The sequence below is a fragment of the Salvelinus alpinus genome, chromosome 25, assembly GCF_045679555.1.
Source record: "Salvelinus alpinus chromosome 25, SLU_Salpinus.1, whole genome shotgun sequence".
NCBI lineage: Eukaryota > Metazoa > Chordata > Actinopteri > Salmoniformes > Salmonidae > Salvelinus > Salvelinus alpinus.
This window is the reverse complement of record NC_092110.1, coordinates 40,599,914-40,620,592: the sequence shown is the minus strand read 5'-3', so window position 1 is coordinate 40,620,592 and position 20,679 is coordinate 40,599,914. Positions and strand designations below refer to the sequence as shown.

General features: G+C 47.4%; 1 protein-coding gene across 6 annotated transcripts in view; it reads left to right on the top strand.

The window, feature by feature from the left end:
- LOC139553964 (protein EFR3 homolog B-like) overlaps positions 1-20,679 on the top strand; it is a 64,860-nt gene that overhangs the window by 7,005 nt on the left and 37,176 nt on the right. Inside the window, exons 1-6 of one of the 6 annotated variants that reach the window (XR_011670772.1) lie at positions 3,470-3,889; positions 6,991-7,070; positions 8,159-8,286; positions 8,441-8,591; positions 19,329-19,450; positions 20,318-20,461. Coding sequence is in view for 5 of the 6 variants with exons in the window: in XM_071366785.1 (XP_071222886.1) it covers positions 3,883-3,889; positions 6,991-7,070; positions 8,159-8,286; positions 8,441-8,591; positions 19,329-19,450; positions 20,318-20,461 (632 nt within the window). In the remaining variant the exon portion in view is untranslated. Of the gene's footprint in view, positions 1-3,469; positions 3,890-6,990; positions 7,071-8,158; positions 8,287-8,440; positions 8,592-19,328; positions 19,451-20,317; positions 20,462-20,679 lie in introns of those variants that run through there. The other 5 variants (XM_071366785.1, XM_071366786.1, XM_071366788.1 and 2 more) reach the window with 5 other exon arrangements.

Here is a 20,679-nt window from a genome sequence, read left to right as displayed (position 1 = left end):
GACTTGAAATCACTGGCCACTTTAATAATGGAACACTAGTCACTTTAATAATGTTTACATATTTTGCATTACTCATCTCACATGTTTATACTGTATTTTACTCTACTGTATTTTACTCTACTGTATTTTACTCTACTGTATTTTACTCTACTGTATTTTACTCTACTGTATTTTACTCTACTGTATTTTAGTATTTTCCGCTCCGACATTGCTTATCCAAATATTTATATGTTCTTAATTCCATTCATTTACTTTAGATGTGTGTGTAATGTCGTGAAATTGTTAGATATTACTTGTTAGATATTGCTGCACTGTTGGAGCTTGAAACGCAAGCATTTCGCTACACCCACAATAACATCAGCTAAACATGTAAATGTGACCATTTGATTTGATTTTGTGCTATTTGTGGATGAGAACAATTATTAATCAGTGTAATACTCAGTTCTGAGGACTGGGGGAGGGAGGACTGGGGGAGGGGGAGGGAGGACTGGGGGAGGGGGAGGGAGGACTGGGGGAGGGGGAGGGAGGACTGGGGGAGGGAGGTCTGGGGGAGGGAGGACAGGGGCAGGGGGAGGGAGGACTGGGGGAGGGAGGACTGGGAGAGGGAGGTCTGGGGAAGGGAGGACTGGGGGAGGGAGGACTGGGGGAGGGAGGTCTGGGGGAGGGAGGACTGGGGGAGGGAGGACTGGGGGAGGGAGGACTGGGGCAGGGAGGACTGGGGGTGGGAGGACTGGGGGAGGGAGGACTGGGGGAGGGAGGTCTGGGGGAGGGAGGACTGGGGGAGGGAGGACTGGGGGAGGGAGGACTGGGGCAGGGAGGACTGGGGGAGGGAGGACTGGGGGAGGGAGGTCTGGGGGAGGACTGGGGCAGGGAGGACTGGGGGAGGGAGGACTGGGGGAGGGAGGTCTGGGGGAGGGAGGACTGGGGGAGGGAGGACTGGGGGAGGGAGGTCTGGGGCAGGGAGGTCTGGGGGAGGGAGGACTGGGGGAGGGAGGACTGGGGGAGGGAGGTCTGGGGCAGGGAGGTCTGGAGGGAATTGATTTTCTTTCTGGCTTTTTCTGTCACGTTCTCTCTTTCTGTGTCACTCCTTCTCTCTCTCTCTCTCTCTCACTTCAATTCAATTCAAAGGGCTTTATTGGCATGGGAGACATATGATTTTCTCTTTCGCTTTAATGCGCCTGCTCAGTCCAGCACGGCCTCTCTCTCTCTCTCTCTCTCTGACGAGCCTGCTCACTCCAGCACGGTCTCTCTCTCTCTGTCTCTCTCTCTCTCTCTCTCTCTCTCTCTAACGCGCCTGCTCACTCCAGCACGGTCTCTCTCTCTCTGTCTCTCTCTCTCTCTTTCTAACGCGCCTGCTCACTCCAGCACGGTCTCTCTCTCTCTCTCTCTCTCTCTCTCAATTCAATTCAATTCAATTCAAGGGGCTTTATTGGCATGGGAAACATGTGTTAACATTGCCAAAGCAAGTGAGGTAGGTAATATACAAAAGTCAAATAAACAATAAAAATTAACAGTAAACATTACACATACAGAAGTTTCAAAACAATAAAGACATTACAAATGTCATATTATATATATGCAGTGTTGTAACAATGTACAAATGGTTAAAGCACACAAGTTAAAATAAATAAACATAAATATGGGTTGTATTTACAGTGGTGTTTGTTCTTCACTGGTTGCCCTTTTCTTGTGGAAACAGGTCACAAATCTTGCTGCTGTGATGACACACTGTGGTATTTCACCCAGTAGATATGGGAGTTTATCAAAATTGGATTTGTTTTCGAATTCTTTGTGGATCTGTGTAATCTGAGGGAAATATGTCTCTCTAATATGGTCATACATTGGGCAGGAGGTTAGGAAGTGCAGCTCAGTTTCCACCTCATTTTGTGGGCAGTGTGCACATAGCCTGTCTTCTCTTGAGAGCCATGTCTGCCTACGGCGGCCTTTCTCAATAGCAAGGCTATGCTCACTGAGTCTGTACATAGTCAAAGCTTTCCTTAAGTTTGGGTCAGTCACAGTGGTCAGGTATTCTGCCACTGTGTACTCTCTGTTTAGGGCCAAATAGCATTCTAGTTTGCTCTGTTTTTTTGTTAATTCTTTCCAATGTGTCAAGTAATTATCTTTTTGTTTTCTCATGATTTGGTTGGGTCTAATTGTGCTGTTGTCCTGGGGCTCTGTGGGGTGTGTTTGTGTTTGTGAACAGAGCCCTAGGACCAGCTTGCTTAGGGGACTCTTCTCCAGGTTCATCTCTCTGTAGGTGATGGCTTTGTTATGGAAGGTTTGGGAATCGCTTCCTTTTAGGTGGTTGTAGAATTTAACGGCTCTTTTCTGGATTTTGATAATTAGTGGGTATCGGCCTAATTCTGCTCTGCATGCATTATTTGGTGTTCTACGTTGTACACGGAGGATATTTTTGCAGAATTCTGCATGCAGAGTCTCAATTTGGTGTTTGTCCCATTTTGTGAAATCTTGGTTGGTGAGCGGACCCCAGACCTCACAACCATAAAGGGCAATGGGCTCTATGACTGATTCAAGTATTTTTAGCCAGATCCTAATTGGTATGTTGAAATTTATGTTCCTTTTGATGGCATAGAAGGCCCTTCTTGCCTTGTCTCTCAGATCGTTCACAGCTTTGTGGAAGTTACCTGTGGTGCTGATGTTTAGGCCGAGGTATGTATAGTTTTTTGTGTGCTCTAGGGCAACGGTGTCTAGATGGAATTTGTGGTCCTGGTGACTGGACCTTTTTTGGAACACCATTATTTTGGTCTTACTGAGATTTACTGTCAGGGCCCAGGTCTGACAGAATCTGTGCAGAAGATCTAGGTGCTGCTGTAGGCCCTCCTTGGTTGGTGACAGAAGCACCAGATCATCAGCAAACAGTAGACATTTGACTTCGGATTCTAGTAGGGTGAGACCGGGTGCTGCAGACTGTTCTAGTGCCCGCGCCAATTCGTTGATATATATGTTGAAGAGGGTGGGGCTTAAGCTGCATCCCTGTCTCACCCCACGACCCTGTGTGAAGAAATGTGTGTGTTTTTTGCCAATTTTAACCGCACACTTGTTGTTTGTGTACATGGATTTTATAATCCATAATAATAATATAATAATATAATGGATCTCTCTCTCTCTCTCTCTCTCTCTCTCTCTCTCTCTCTCTCTCTCTCTCTCTCTCTCTCTCTCTCTCTCTAACGCGCCTGCTCACTCCAGCACAGTCTCTCTCTCTCTCTCTCTCTCTCTAACGCGCCTGCTCACTCCAGCACGGTCTCTCTCTCTCTCTCTCTCTAGCGCGCCTGCTCACTCCAGCACAGTCTCTCTCTCTCTCTCTCTCTCTCTCTCTCTCTCTCTCTCTCTCTCTCTCTCTCTCTCTCTCTCTCTCTCTCTCTCTCTCTCTCTCTCTCTCTCTCTCTCTCTCTCTCTCTCTCTCTCTCTCTCTCTCTCTCTCTCTCTCTCTCTCTCTCTCTCTCTCTCTCTCTCTCTCTCTCGCGCCTGCTCACTCCAGCACGCTCTCTCTCTCTCTCTAACGCGCCTGCTCACTCCAGCACAGTCTCTGTCTCTGCTACCTCTGTAACTGCGCATGCATGAATGAAGAGTGGGGCGTGTGTTCTGTGCTGCGAGGATTAACATCACAGAGTACGGGGTATGTCTGGCTCTCTGAGGGTGTGTGTGTACCAGTGTGTGTGTACCAGTGTGTGTGTGTGTGCACAGGCATTGTTCTCAAGCTCAGTGCTTCTGCAGCCAAGGTCATAGGAGCCTGGTCACATGCACAGTGTGTGAGCGAGGCAGCGAGGTAGCGAGGCAGCGAGCGAGCGAGTGAGTGTGAAACCGTAGCGTCTCTCTCGGTGTGAAAAGCAGGGGGTGGGGACCTCATCAAATCATCCATCCATGTACGGTAAGGATGGTGTGTGTGTGTGTGTGTGTGTGTGTGTGTGTGTGTGTGTGTGTGTGTGTGTGTGTGTGTGTGTGTGTGTGTGTGTGTGTGTGTGTGTGTGTGTGTGTGTGTGTGTGTGTGTTTGTGTGTGCGTGTGTGTAGAGCTTTTTCCTCTGTTTCCTCTTTGCTCTACTCTGTTGTAGGAGTTGGAGTCTGTCTCGCTGGTGTCAACAGCAGGTGTTTTTGTCTGTGTGCTTTTGCATTGTGTGTGTGTGTGTGTGTGTGTGTGTGTGTGTGTGTGTGCGCGCTCTGGGCTTTCTTTCACTGTCATGGGAACGTGATGCTGAAGCAACAGATTGTGTGTGAATGGATTAGCTATTGTACGTCTCACTGAAGCTAACTACTGTACACACACACACACACACACACATGCACACGTACACACACACACACACACACACACAGAGCAGATGTTTAAACAAAACGGGAGACATGTTATCACAGGTAGCTGTGTTTGGTTAAGTCTATGCTTTGTTTTGTTACCCTTCATCGTAACACACACGCACACACACACACACACACACACACACACACACACACACACACACACACACACACACACACACACACACACACACACACACACACACACACACACACACACACACACACACACACACACACACACACACACACACACACACACACACACACACGCACACACACACACACAGGCAGCCTGTGCTAGCCACGGGGAAGTTAAATGAAGCCACTGACCGATCGATTTGTGATTGGTCGGTCTGCTGGATCATTTGTATTATCAGTCTGGAGTCCCGTCTCATTGGAGGGGAGAATGATTGACAAGCCGTTGTGTTGACATACAGCACAGAGAGCATGCAGTCTGGAAACGAGCCTTAAACCCTACGCTGTGGAAGGATTACTGAGCAGTATTGCAGTCAGCCAGAACGAAGGGTTGTAAAATCAGATATTACTGAGCTCTGCTTCTCTGTTCTCTGTCTGTCTCACTATAATCCTGACACCTGGCTTCTCCCTACATTCTACAATACAAGAGAGGGGGAGAGAGGGAGAGGGAGAGGGGGAGAGGGAGAGAAAGAGAGGGAGAGAAAGAGAGGGAGAGGGGGAGAGGGAGAGAAAGAGAGGGAGAGGGAGAGAGGGAGAGAGGGAGAGAAAGAGAGGGAGAGGGGGAGAGAGGGAGAGAAAGAGAGGGGGAGAAAGAGAGGGAGAGGGGGAGAGAGGGAGAGAAAGAGAGGGGGAGAGAGGGAGAGAGGGAGGGAGAGAGGGGGAGAGAGGGAGAGGGGGAGAGAGGGAGAGGGAGAGAGGGAGAGAGGGAGAGGGGGAGAGGGGGAGAGAGGGAGAGGGAGAGAGGGAGAGAAAGAGTGCCTACTCAATTGCACAACTGAATGCATTCAACCGAAGTACACTACATGACCAAAAGTATGTGGACACCTGCTCGTCGAACATCTCATTCCAAAATCATGGGCATTAATATGGAGTAGGTCCCCCCACCTCCACTATTCTGGGAAGGCTTTCCACTAGATGTTGGAACATTGCTGTGGGGGACTTGTTTCCATTCAGCCACAAGAGCATTAGTGAGGTCGGGCACTGATGTTGGGCGATTAGGCCTGGCTCACAGTTGGCGTTCCAATTCATCCCAAATGTGTTTGATGGGGTTGAGGTCAGAGTTCTATGTAGGCCAGTTGAATTCTTGCACACCGACCTCGCTTTGTCCACAGGGGCATTGTCATGCTGAAACAGGAAAGAGCCTTCCCCAAACTGTTGACACAAAGTTGGAAAGACAGAGTCGTCTAACATGTCATTGTATGCTGTAGCGTTAAGATTTCCCTTCACTGGAACTAAGGGGCCATGAACCATGAAAAACAGCCGCAGACCATTTTTCCTCCTCCACCAAACTTTACAGTTGGCATTATGCATTTGGGCAGGTAGCGTTCTCCTGGCACCTGCAAAACCCAGATTCGTCCGTCAGACTGCCAGATGGTGAAGCGTGATTCATCACTCCAGAGAACGCGTTTCCACTCCTTCAGAGTCCAATGACGGCGAGCTTTACACCACTCCAGCCGATTCTTAGCATTGCGCATGGGGATCTTAGGCTTGTGTGCGCTGCTCGGCCATGGAAACCCATTTCATGAAGCTCCCAACGAACAGTTCTTGTGCTGACGTTGCTTCCAGAGGCAGTTTGGAACTCGGTTAAAGAGTGGCGCTTTGGCACTCTGCGGTCCTGTACTGTGAGCTTTTGTGGCCTACCACTTCGCGGCAGAGCCGTTGTTGCTCCAAGACGTTTTCACTTCACAATAACAGCACTTACAGTTGACCGGGGGCAGCTCTAGCAGGGCAGAAATTTGATGAACTGACTTGTTGGAAAGGAGGCATCCTATGACGATGCCACGTTGAAAGTCACTGAGCTCTTCACTAAGGCCATTCTACTGCCAATGTTTGGCTATGGAGATTGCATGGCTGTCTGCTCGATTTTACATGTCAGCAACAGGTGTGGCTGAAATACCTTTGTTTATATAGTGTATGTCTTCTGAATTTAACCCCTCTGAATCCGAGAGAGGGGCCTTGATCAACATCCACAATCATCAGCTCCCAGGAGTAGTTGTTGTTTAGGATTAACTGCCCGAGGCTCAAGGGCAGTACGGCAGATTTTTCCGCCTTGCTGGCTCGGGGATTCGAACCAGTGAGGGAGGGGAGAGAGAGAGCTACACCCCACAAACAACATTAGTTCCTGTTACGCCCCACAAACAACATTAGTTCCTGCTACGCCCCACACACAACATTAGTTCCTGTTACACCCCACACACAACATTAGTTCCTGCTACACACAATGTCTTTTAATAAGAGTATACCACTATTGTACACTTTCTCAATCACTATAATCAATGGCCTGGGTCTCTTTTTCTCTCTCTCTCTCTCTCTCTCCTCTCTCTCTCTCTCTCTCTCTCTCTCTCTCTCTCTCACTCTCTTGCTCTCTCTCTCGCCTGTCTTTCTCTCTCCTCTCGCTCTCTCTCTCTCTTTCTCTCTCTCTCACTCTCACTCTGTCTTTCACTCTCTGTCTCTCTCTCGCTGTCTCTGTGTTTGTTTAGCAGGTGTGTGTGGATGCTGTGGGGCTTTGAGACCTCGCTATAAGAGGCTGGTGGACAACATCTTCCCAGAGGACCCAGAGGTACACGGACTCACAGAGACTATAATATGTAACCCTAACCCTAGTGTATATAGAGATCCTGTTATAGGTTCTATATGTATTTCTATAGATCTATACGTAGTGTATATAGAGATCCTGTTATAGGTTCTATATGTATTTCTATAGATCTATACGTAGTGTATATAGAGATCCTGTTATACGTTCTATATGTATTTCTATAGATCTATACGTAGTGTATATAGAGATCCTGTTATAGGTTCTATATGTATTTCTATAGATCTATACGTAGTGTATATAGAGATCCTGTTATAGGTTCTATATGTATTTCTATAGATCTATACGTAGTGTATATAGAGATCCTGTTATAGGTTCTATATGTATTTCTATAGATCTATACGTAATGTATATAGAGATCATATGATATGTTCTATATGTAAATCTGTAGATCTATATGTAATTCATGGGGTTGTTCAATGACAGACATGTATTTGTTTAAAACCTCTTAAGGATCGTACTATTTTTTCAAATGTTTGCCTAAAATGACATACCCAAATCAAACTGCCTGTAGCTCAGGACCTGAAGCAAGGATATGCATATTATTGATACCATTTGAAAGGAAATACTTTGAAGTTTGTGGAAATGTGAAATTAATGTAGGAGAATATAACACATTAGATATGGTTAAAGATAATACAACCCCCCCCCCCCCAAAAAAAAAAAAAATCCAGCTTTGAAATGCAAGAGAAATGCCGTACTTTCAGATAGGAGTCTAGGTGTAATGTAGATTTTGGCCTCCAGATGGCAGCAGTATGTATGCAAAGTTTCAGACTGATCCAGTGAAGAATTACAGTCTGCCAGGAGTTTGCCCAAATGTGCCGAATTGATACATTTTCAAGTACATAGAGAACATACAACAAATGCTACACACACACACACACACACACACACACACACACACATAAAAACACACACATTAAAATACACACGGGGGCGGATTCTGCCTCCATTAGGACAGAGATTAGTTGGTTAATCGCAAAAAGAATGTTTGATCTCTCTCTCTCTCTCTCTCTCTCTCTCTCTCTCTCTCTCTCTCTCTCTCTCTCTCTGTAGGATGGTCTCGTGAAGGTTAACATGGAGAAGCTAACGTTCTATGCTCTGTCAGCTCCAGAGAAGCTGGACCGTATCGGAGCCTACCTCTCCGAGAGACTGTCCAGAGACGTGGCCCGACACAGATATGGGTACACACAGACTCACACAGCACACACTTGCATGCACACACACACACACACACACGTTTATAATGTAAATGTAACATCTGACTGTGTGTGTGTGTGTGTGTGTGTGTGTGTGTGTGTGTGTGTGTGTGTGTGTGTGTGTGTGTGTGTGTGGTAGATATGTGTGTATTGCCATGGAGGCATTGGACCAGCTGTTGATGGCGTGCCACTGTCAGAGCATCAACCTGTTTGTGGAGAGTTTCCTCACTATGGTCCGCAAGCTGCTGGAGGCTGACAAACCCAACCTACAGATACTAGGAACCAACTCAGTAAGACACACACACACACACACACACACACACACACACACACACACACACATATATATATATACACACACACACACACACACACACACACACACACACACACACACACACACACACACACACACACACACACACACACACACACACATTCTGTATTAGTGCAGGATGAAAGGCCAGTAAGTCATGACTCTGTATAGATCCAGGCATACTGTACCACCCGGTACTGCTGGGTAGGGAGGTGTGTGTGTGTGTGTGTGTGTGTGTGTGTGTGTGTGTGTGTGTGTGTGTGTGTGTGTGTGTGTGTGTGTGTGTGTGTGTGGAATACTTCTTCCAGGTTGCGACATCTTTCTTAGAATTCTTCCTCTCAGAATCCTGCAGGGTGTATAAATATAGATACATCTGGCTGGGCCTCGAACACACACACACACACACACACACACACACACACACACACACACACACACACACACACACACACACACAGACACACACACACACACACACACAATATAAAGGCTTATAGATGAAAGATTATACACACATGCATGAACACACTTGCACACACAAACACACACACATTACTATACTTGTGAGGACATTTTGGGGACCAACAATTGATTCCCAATCAAAATTCTAATTACCGTTAACCTAATCAAAACCCTTACCCTAAACCTAACCTTAACCCCTAACTTTAACCCCTAACACTAATTCTAAACCTAACCCCTAAACCTAATTCTAACCCTGAACCTAACTCCTAAACCTAATTCTAACCTTAGCACTAATTCTAACCCTAAACCTAACCCCTAAACCTAATTCTAACCCTGAACCTAACCCCTAAACCTAATTCTAACCCTAACCTTAACCCCTAACTTTAACCCCTAACCCTAACACTAATTCTAACCCTAAACCTAACCCCTAAACCTAATTCTAACCCTGAACCTAACTCCTAAACCTAATTCTAACCTTAGCACTAATTCTAACCCTAAAACTAACCCCTAAACCTAATTCAAAACTGTCAGGACCCGGTGCTAGAAACAGTCACTAAATCGGCAGAACCCAGAAGATGAGGCAGACACAGCAGTACTAGAGATGGTGGTTTAATAAAAAATAGATAACTTCCAAAATACAAAGAAAATCCACAGTGGTAAAAACAGCAAGGGAAAAAACAAACCTAAAAGACTAATACAAAATACAAAAGAACAAAACCAGAGAACCTCTGGAAAATCCAACAAGAGAAAAATATATGTTCACAACAAGGCTTGGGCTGGGGCTGGGTGCTAACATACAAACACTGAGCAAGGAACACACAGGGATTAAATACTAACAAGGGAACGACATACAGGTGCAAACAATAATAGAGCAAGGGAAAAAACAAAAGGTACAAAAAAGGTGCAATGGGGACATCTAGTGACAAAAAACCAGAACAGTCCTGGCCAAAACCTGACAGAATCCCCCTCCTAGGAACGGCTCCTGACGTTCCTACCAGCCTTCTCAGGGTGGAGGGCCCTGAACTGACGAATGAGGTCAGGGTCCAGTATGTCCTTGGCAGGAACCCAGGAGCGCTCCTCGGGACCGTAGCCTTCCCAGTCCACCAGATACTGCCAGGACCGCTGCACCCGGCGGGAGTCCAGTATCCGGTGGACGGTATAAGCCGACTGGCCTCCGATGACACGGGGCGGAGGGGGAGGTCTGCCTGCCGGAATAAGGGGAGAAAAAACAACAGGTTTTAATAAAGAAATGTGAAATGTGGGATTGATTTTAAGGGATCTGGGTAAGTGCAGGCGAAAAGTAACGGGATTGATTCTCCTGGCAATCTTAAAGGGTCCGATGAATCTCTGGGACAGCTTGCGAGACTCCACCCGTAGCGGTAAGTTTTTTGTTGAGAGCCATACTCTCTGGCCGGGGTACAGGGTAGGACCGGGACGGCGACGTCTGTTGGCTTGTCGTTGGTACTGCTGAGAGGAACGCAGAAGATTAAGACGGGCCTTCTTCCACGTAAGCCGACAGCGTCTGATGAACCTCGAGGCTGAAGGCACTCTGACTTCTGCCTCCTGGTCCGGGAACAATAGAGGAGCATAGCCAAACTGACACTCGTGCGGGGATATACCAGTGGAGGAGGAGCACAAGGTGTTGTGCGCGTACTCAGCCCAAACAATGAAGGATGACCATGTGGATGGGTTGTTGGAAACCATACATCTGAGGGTGGTTTCCAGCTCCTGATTCATCCTCTCAGTTTGGCCGTTGGACTCCGGATGGTACCCTGAAGATAAACTGGCCGTGGCCCCTATGAGTTGGCAGAAGGCCTTCCAAAACCTTGAGGCGAACTGGGGACCTCTGTCGGAAACCATATCTTGCGGGATGCCAAAGACTCGGAACACATGGTTAATCACCAACTCAGCTGTTTCCTTGGCAGAAGGTAATTTGGTCAAGGGAACAAACCTGGCCGCCTTAGAAAACCTGTCGATGATGACTAGGATCGTAGTATTACCATGGGACGGAGGAAGGCCAGTAATAAAGTCCAGCGAGATATGGGACCAGGGTCGGTGGGGAATAGATAAAGGGTGAAGGAGTCCTTGAGGGCGGAGGTGAGAAGATTTGCCCTGGCAGCACACGGAACAGGCCTTGACGAAAGTGGCAACGTCTTCTTTTATGGTGGGCCACCAGAACTTACGCTGGATGAACTCCAAGGTGCGACCTACGCCCGGGTGACAGGTGAGGCGAGAGGAGTGCCCCCACAGAAGGACTTGGGACCTTGCTGCCTTGGGAACAAACAACCGATTAGCAGGACCTCCTCCAGGGCCCGGTTCGATGGCTTGAGCTTGTTTCACGGTATCCTCCACTTGCCACGAGATCGGAGCCACGATCTTAGCGGCAGGAAGAACAGTCATGTCAGTATCTTCTCGAATGGCAGGAGAGTAGACTCGTGACAAGGCATCCGGTTTGAGATTCTTCGACCCGGGTCTATAGGTGAGAATAAACTGGAATCGGCTGAAGAAAAGAGACCATCGAGCTTGTCTGGAGTTCAACCGCTTCGCCTGCTGGATATACTCCAGATTTTTGTGGTCCGTAAGCACTTGAAACGGTTGAGAAGCCCCCTCGAGCCAGTGTCTCCATTCCTTCAATGCCATCTTAACCGCTAGGAGTTCACGATCCCCCACATCGTAATTCCTCTCGGCCGGGGTAAGCCGGTGAGAGAAGAAGGCGCAAGGATGAAGCCTCTTGTCTTCACCCCTCTGAGACAGGACAGCTCCAACACCAACCTCTGATGCGTCTACCTCCACCACAAAAGGTTCATCCGCCGTCGGTAGTGTCAGGATGGGAGCAGAGAGGATGCGCTGCTTGAGTCCTTGGAAGGCCGTCTCAGCTTCTCTTCCCCACAGAAACCTTGTGTTGCCACCCTTGGTTAAAGCTGAGAGAGGGGCTGCCACCGAGCTGAAGTTCTTGATGAACTTGCGGTAGAAGTTAGTGAAGCCCAGGAAACGCTGAACTTCCTTAACGGACTTGGGGGTGGGCCAATCTGCTACCGCCCCTACCTTCTTGGGGTCCATCTGGACTCGACCGGGTTCCACTACAAATCCCAGGAACTGTACTCGAGAGGAATGGAATTCACACTTCTCCGGCTTAACGTACAAATGGCTGTCTAGGAGGCGTTTGAGCACTTGTCTGACATGCTTAGTGTGTTCTTGAAGGGAGCTCGAAAAGATGAGGATGTCATCCAAGTAAACAAACACGAAAATGTTAAGCATATCCCTAAGCACATCGTTTATGAGCGCTTGGAACACAGCCGGGGCGTTGGTCAGGCCGAAGGGCATCACCAAGTATTCGTAGTGACCAGTAGGCGTGTTGAAAGCGGTCTTCCACTCGTCACCGGGTTTGATCCGCACAAGATGGTATGCGTTCCGCAGGTCAAGCTTAGTGAAGACCACTGCTTCCTGGAGCAGCTCAAAGGCTGTGGCCATAAGGGGTAGCGGGTAGCGGTTACGGACGGTTATGGCATTAAGTCCCCGGTAGTCGATGCAAGGACGTAATCCCCCGTCTTTTTTGGCCACAAAGAAAAACCCTGCTCCCGCCGGCGAGGTGGATGGACGCATGAGGCCTGCTGCCAGAGCGTCCTTGATGTAGGTATCCATAGCAGCTCGTTCGGGAGGAGATAGGGAAAAGATCCGACCCCTGGGGGGGCAGGTGCCCGGAAACAGGTCGATGGGGCAATCGTAAGGTCTATGGGGTGGTAGTTTGGTGGCCCTCTGTTTGCTAAATACCGGTTTGAGGTCATGGTAACACTCGGGAACTCGGGACAGGTCGATGGATTCTAGAGACTCGGGAGGGGAACTCGGGGAACTTGGGAAGATACAAGTGGCTTGGCACGTAGGACCCCACTGCTTGATAGTGCCCACAGACCAGTCGATGTGAGGGTTATGGCTGTGAAGCCAGGGGTATCCAAGGACGAGAGGGAACTCGGAACACGAGGTCAGATGAAAGTTCATCACTTCCTGGTGTTGGGAAACTGAAAGACGCAAGGGGGTAGTGACACGAGTGACAAGTCCAGATCCCAAAGGGCTTCCATCCAACGTAGTAACCCTTATGGGGTCACTTAGAGGTTCAGAGGGAACGCCATTCTCCTTCGCCCAGACACCATCCATGAAGTTACCTGCGGCTCCAGAGTCTACCAAGGCTTGAAGGGGAAGCTCGTGGTTGTCCCAGGAAAGGGTAACTGGAATGAGCAGGCGGGAGTTGGATGGATGGGAGGAGGTTATGTTTCCCGTTACAGTCCTCCCAGGCCTGCACGGGAGAGTGCGTTTTCCCTGGAGCCCGGGACACGTGGAGAGGAAATGGCCCGGTTTGCCGCAATATAGACAGCATCGCTCCCTCATCCGGCGGTCTCTCTCAGCCTGGGAGATGCGTCCAACCTGCATGGGTTCCGGTGGAGTCAGCGGGGATAAAGGTGGAGACTCGGAGCTGGGACCGATAGGAGCTAGGGTGAGAGATCTACGGTTGAGCTCTCTCTCTCTCAGACGCTGGTCTATGCGTGAAGCCAACTTGATCAGGGACTCGAGGTTGTCCGGTGGTTCCCGAGTGGCCAGTTCATCTTGGATGGTGTCGGAAAGACCCTTCAAAAAGCACACTGTGAGCGCCTCGTCATTCCAGCCACTCGCTGCTGCCACCGTGCGGAACTGGATGGCATAGTCCGTCACGCTGCGCCGACCTTGGCGGAGAGTCAGGAGCTGTTTGGCTGAGTCAGGACCGCTGGTAGGACCTTGAAACACTCGCTTGAATTCTTCAGCAAAGGTAGAGTAGCTGGCACAGCAGGGACTTTGGGCATCCCACACAGCAGTAGCCCAGGCTAGGGCTTTTTCCGACAGCAGGGTGATGATATATGCTATCTTGGACCGGTCGGTGGGAAATGACGAGGGTTGCAGCTCGAAGGAGAGAGAACATTGGGTGAAAAACCCCTTACAACCACTCGGATCACCTGAGAACCGTTGGGGAGGCGGCAGACGAGGTTCAGCCAGGGGGTTAACTGCCACGGGCACTTGAATCTGATGAACTGGAGCAGAAGCGGTTGCAGGAGAAAGTTGATCAGAAATCTGCTTTATGGAAGTCATCATCTCCGACAGAAGTTGAGAATGTCCAGCCATTAAGGCCTCTTGCTGAACCAGAGCAGCTTCGTGACGTTGGACAGTCCCCTCGTGGTGGGACAGCATGGGAAAAAAGTCCTGGGTACTGGCTGCCTCTGGGTTCATTTTAATGGCTCAGTGTTTCTGTCAAGACCCGGTGCTAGAAACAGTCACTAAATCGGCAGAACCCAGAAGATGAGGCAGACACAGCAGTACTAGAGATGGTGGTTTAATAAAAAATAGATAACTTCCAAAATACAAAGAAAATCCACAAAGTGGTAAAAACAGCAAGGGAAAAAACAAACCTAAAAGACTAATCCAAAATACAAAAGAACAAAACCAGAGAACCTCTGGAAAATCCAACAAGAGAAAAATATATGTTCACAACAAGGCTTGGGCTGGGGCTGGGTGCTAACATACAAACACTGAGCAAGGAACTAAGGAACACACAGGGATTAAATACTAACAAGGGAACGACATACAGGTGCAAACAATAATAGAGCAAGGGAAAAAACAAAAGGTACAAAAAAGGTGCAATGGGGACATCTAGTGACAAAAAACCAGAACAGTCCTGGCCAAAACCTGACACAAAACCTAACCCCTAAGCCTAACATAGCATTTTTACAAGTGAGGACTGGCAAAATGTCCTCACTTCTTTGAATTTTAGTAAGTTTACCATTCTTGTGATGACTTCTGGTACACACACACACACACACACACACACACACACACACACACACACACACACACACACACACACACCCTTGACGATTACAGGGATTTCTTAGTGTGTGCAGGCTGGCCAGGCTCATATCTATATTGGATGAATATGAAGGCAGAGGTTTATTTATACAGACAGACCAGACTGGCAGGCAGCATGATACGCTTTCAGCCTACATCTGTCCTATATCTACTGTTCAGCCTATATCTGTCCTATATCCACTGTTCATCCTATATCTGTCCTATGTCCCACTGTTCAGCCTGTATCTGTCCTATATCCACTGTTCAGCCTGTATCTGTCCTATGTCCCACTGTTCAGCCTATATCTGTCCTATATCCACTGTTCAGCCTATATCTGTCCTATATCCACTGTTCATCCTATATCTGTCCTATGTCCCACTGTTCAGCCTATATCTGTCCTATATCCACTGTTCAGCCTGTATCTGTCCTATGTCCCACTGTTCAGCTTATATCTGTCTTATGTCCCACTGTTCAGCCTATATCTGTCCTATGTCTCACTGTTCAGCCTATATCTGTCCTTTATCCACTGTTCAGCCTATATCTGTTCTATGTCCCATTGTTCAGCCTATATCTGTCGTATATCCACTGTTCAGCCTATACCTGTCCTAAATCCACTGTTCAGCCTATATCTGTCCTATGTCTCACTGTTCAGCCTATATCTGTCCTATGTCTCACTGTTCAGCCTATATCTGTCCTATGTCCCACTGTTCAGCCTATATCTGTCCTAAATCCACTGTTCAGCCTATATCTGTCCTATGTCCCACTGTTCAGCCTATATCTGTCCTTTATCCACTGTTCAGCCTATATCTGTCCTATGTCCCACTGTTCAGCCTATATCTGTCCTATATCCACTGTTCAGCCTATATCTGTCCTTTATCCACTGTTCAGCCTATATCTGTCCTATGTCCCACTGTTCATCTTATATCTGTCCTATGTCCCACTGTTCATCCTATATCTGTCCTATGTCCCACTGTTCATCCTATATCTGTCCTATGTCCCACTGTTCAGCCTATATCTGTCCTATATCCCACTGTTCAGCCTATATCTGTCCTATGTCCCACTGTTCAGCCTATATCTGTTCTATATCCACTGTTCAGCCTATATCTGTCCTAAATCCACTGTTCAGCCTATATCTGTCCTATGTCTCACTGTTCAGCCTATATCTGTCCTATATCCACTGTTCAGCCTATATCTGTCCTATGTCTCACTGTTCATCCTATATCTGTCCTATGTCCCACTGTTCAGCCTATATCTGTCCTATATCCACTGTTCAGCCTGTATCTGTCCTATGTCTCACTGTTCATCCTATATCTGTCCTATGTCCCACTGTTCAGCCTATATCTGTCCTATGTCCCACTGTTCAGCCTATATCTGTCCTATATCCCACTGTTCAGCCTATATCTGTCCTATGTCTCATTGTTCAGCCTATATCTGTCCTATGTCCCACTGTTCAGCCTATATCTGTCCTATGTCTCACTGTTCAGCCTATATCTGTCCTATATCCACTGTTCAGCCTATATCTGTCCTATGTCTCACTGTTCAGCCTATATCTGTCCTATATCCCACTGTTCAGCCTATATCTGTCCTATATCCCACTGTTCAGCCTATATCTGTCCTATATCCACTGTTCAGCCTATATCTGTCCTATGTCTCACTGTTCAGCCTATATCTGTCCTATATCCCACTGTTCAGCCTATATCTGTCCTATATCCCACTGTTCAGCCTATATCTGTCCTATATCCACTGTTCAGCCTATATCTGTCCTATATCCCACTGTTCAGCCTGCATCTGTCCTATATCCACTGTTCAGCCTATATCTGTCCTGTATCCACTGTTCAGCCTATATCTGTCCTATATCCACTGTTCAGCCTATATCTGTCCTATATCCACTGTTCAGCCTATATCTGTCCTATATCCCACTGTTCAGCCTGTATCTGTCCTATATCCACTGTTCAGCCTATATCTGTCCTATATCCCACTGTTCAGCCTATATCTGTCCTATATCCACTGTTCAGCCTATATCTGTCCTATATCCACTGTTCAGCCTATATCTGTCCTATATCCCACTGTTCAGCCTATATCTGTCCTATATCCACTGTTCAGCCTATATCTGTCCTATATCCACTGTTCAGCCTATATCTGTCCTATATCCCACTGTTCAGCCTGCATCTGGTCTATATCCACTGTTCAGCCTATATCTGTCCTATATCCCACTGTTCAGCCTATATCTGTCCTATATCCACTGTTCAGCCTATATCTGTCCTATATCCACTGTTCAGCCTATATCTGTCCTATATCCCACTGTTCAGCCTATATCTGTCCTATATCCACTGTTCAGCCTATATCTGTCCTATATCCCACTGTTCAGCCTATATCTGTCCTATATCCACTGTTCAGCCTCCATCTGTCCTATATCCCACTGTTCAGCCTATACAGTGGGGAGAACAAGTATTTGATACACTGCCGATTTTGCAGGTTTTCCTACTTACAAAGCATGTAGAGGTCTGTAATTTTTATCATAGGTACACTTCAACTGTGAGAGACGGAATCTAAAACAAAAATCCAGAAAATCACATTGTATGATTTTTAAGTAATTCCTTTGCATTTTATTGCATGACATAAGTATTTGATACATCAGAAAAGCAGAACTTAATATTTGGTACAGAAACCTTTGTTTGCAATTACAGAGATCATACGTTTCCTGTAGTTCTTGACCAGGTTTGCACACACTGCAGCAGGGATTTTGGCCCACTCCTCCATACAGACCTTCTCCAGATCCTTCAGGTTTCGGGGCTGTCGCTGGGCAATACGGAATTTCAGCTCCCTCCAAAGATTTTCTATTGGGTTCAGGTCTGGAGACTGGCTAGACCACTCCAGGACCTTGAGATGCTTCTTACGGAGCCACTCCTTAGTTGCCCTGGCTGTGTGTTTCGGGTCGTTGTCATGCTGGAAGACCCAGCCACGACCCATCTTCAATGCTCTTACTGAGGGAAGGAGGTTGTTGGCCAAGATCTCGCGATACATGGCCCCATCCATCCTCCCCTCAATACGGTGCAGTCGTCCTGTCCCCTTTGCAGAAAAGCAGCCCCAAAGAATGATGTTTCCACCTCCATGCTTCACGGTTGGGATGGGTTCTTGGGGTTGTACTCATCCTTCTTCTTCCTCCAAACACAGCGAGTGGAGTTTAGACCAAAAAGTTATATTTTTGTCTCATCAGACCACATGACCTTCTCCCATTCCTCCTCTGGATCATCCAGATGGTCATTGGCAAACTTCAGACGGGCCTGGACATGCGCTGGCTTGAGCAGGGGGACCTTGCGTGCGCTGCAGGATTTTAATCCATGACGGCGTAGTGTGTTACTAATGGTTTTCTTTGAGACTGTGGTCCCAGCTCTCTTCAGGTCATTGACCAGGTCCTGCCGTGTAGTTCTGGGCTGATCCCTCACCTTCCTCATGATCATTGATGCCCCACGAGGTGATATCTTGCATGGAGCCCCAGTCCGAGGGTGATTGACCGTCATCTTGAACTTCTTCCATTTTCTAATAATTGCGCCAACAGTTGTTGCCTTCTCACCAAGCTGCTTGCCTATTGTCCTGTAGCCCATCCCAGCCTTGTGCAGGTCTACAATTTTATCCCTGATGTCCTTACACAGCTCTATGGTCTTGGCCATTGTGGAGAGGTTGGAGTCTGTTTGATTGAGTGTGTGGACAGGTGTCTTTTATACAGGTAACGAGTTCAAACAGGTGCAGTTAATACAGGTAATGAGTGGAGAACAGGAGGGCTTCTTAAAGAAAAACTAACAGGTCTGTGAGAGCCGGAATTCTTACTGGTTGGTAGGTGATCAAATACTTATGTCATGCAATAAAATGCAAATTAATTACTTAAAAATCATACAATGTGATTTTCTGGATTTTTGTTTTAGATTCCGTCTCTCACAGTTGAAGTTTACCTATGATAAAAATTACAGACCTCTACATGCTTTGTAAGTAGGAAAACCTGCAAAATCGGCAGTGTATCAAATACTTGTTCTCCCCACTGTATCTGTCCTATATCCACTGTTCAGCCTATATCTGTCCTATATCCCACTGTTCAGCCTATATCTGTCCTATATCCCACTGTTCAGCCTATATCTGTCCTATATCCACTGTTCAGCCTATATCTGTCCTATATCCCACTGTTCAGCCTATATCTGTCCTATATCCACTGTTCAGCCTATATCTGTCCTATATCCCACTGTTCAGCCTGACCTTATTTCTCTTTCTTGATGCCAGCAGTTAAAAATATTGTAATTTGATGTCGACACAAAACCAAATCCTTAAATTATAAGGTAAACATGTGTTTACATTTATCTCTGTAACGAACCAACGTTTTCCTACGCAGTTTGTGAAGTTCGCCAACATCGAGGAGGACACTCCGTCGTACCACCGCAGTTACGACTTCTTTGTGTCGCGTTTCAGCGAGATGTGTCACTCCAGCTACGAAGATCCCGATGTACGCACCAAGTGAGTGACCCAGAACTGCTTCTTCTTGCACTATTGTAAAGTGGCCGTTCCACTGGATGTCATAAGGTGAATGCACCAATTTGTAAGTCGCTCTGGATAAGAGCGTCTGCTAAATGACTTAAATGTAAATGTTAAATGTACCCTTAAATCTAAGGTAAAGTGTGTAGGAGAGCCCTTAACACTAGGGTGAAGTGTGTAGGAGAGCCCTTAACTCTAAGGTGAAGTGTGTAGGAGAGCCCTTAACTCTAAGGTGAAGTGTGTAGGGGAGAAAGACTAGGGGAGAAATGTTAATGTGTGACTGCTCTATCAATACTAAGTGTATCATGCATTTCTATCCTTTATACTCTCTCTGTCTGTCTCTCTCTCTCTCTCCCTTTCTATCTCTCTCTCTGTCTCTCTCTGCCTCACTCTCTCTCTCCCTTTCTATCTCTCTCTCTGTCTCTCTCTGTCTCACTCTCTCTACCTTTCTAACTCTTTCTCCTCTCTGTCTCTGTCTGTCTCACTCTCTCTCTCCCTTTCTATCTCTCTCTCTGTCTGTCTCACTCTCTCTCTCCCTTTCTATCTCTCTCTCTGTCTCTCTCTGTCTCACTCTCTCTCTCTCTGTCTCTCTCTGTCTCACTCTCTCTCTCCCTTTCTAACTCTTTCTCCTCTCTGTCTCTGTCTGTCTCACTCTCTCTCTCCCTTTCTTTCTGTCTCCCTTTCTGTCTGTCTCCCTTTCTGTCTGTCTGTCTGTCTGTCTGTCTGTCTGTCTGTCTGTCTGTCTGTCTGTCTGTCTGTCTGTCTGTCTGTCTGTCTGTCTGTCTGTCTGTCTGTCTGTCTGTCTGTCTGTCTGTCTGTCTGTCCCTCTCCCTCTCTCCCTCTCTCCAGGATCCGTATGGCAGGTATCCGTGGTCTCCAGGGAGTGGTAAGGAAGACAGTGAGGGATGAGCTGCAGGCTAACATATGGGAGCGTCAACACATGGACAAGATAGTCCCCTCTCTACTGTTCAACCTGCAGGACCCTACAGACAGGTAGCTTAGTGTGTGTGTGTGTGTTTATTCCCTCATGTTTGTCCCCTGCCAAACAGCTCATCATTCTGCATGCAGCTTTAGTGTTGCCACAGTGACAGGTGTGTTAAACCAGGCAGGTCACCCGTGATCCAGAACGCCGCAGCCCGTCTGGTGTTCAACCTTCCCAAGTTCTCTCACGTCACCCCGCTCCTCCGCTCTCTCCACTGGCTTCCAGTTGA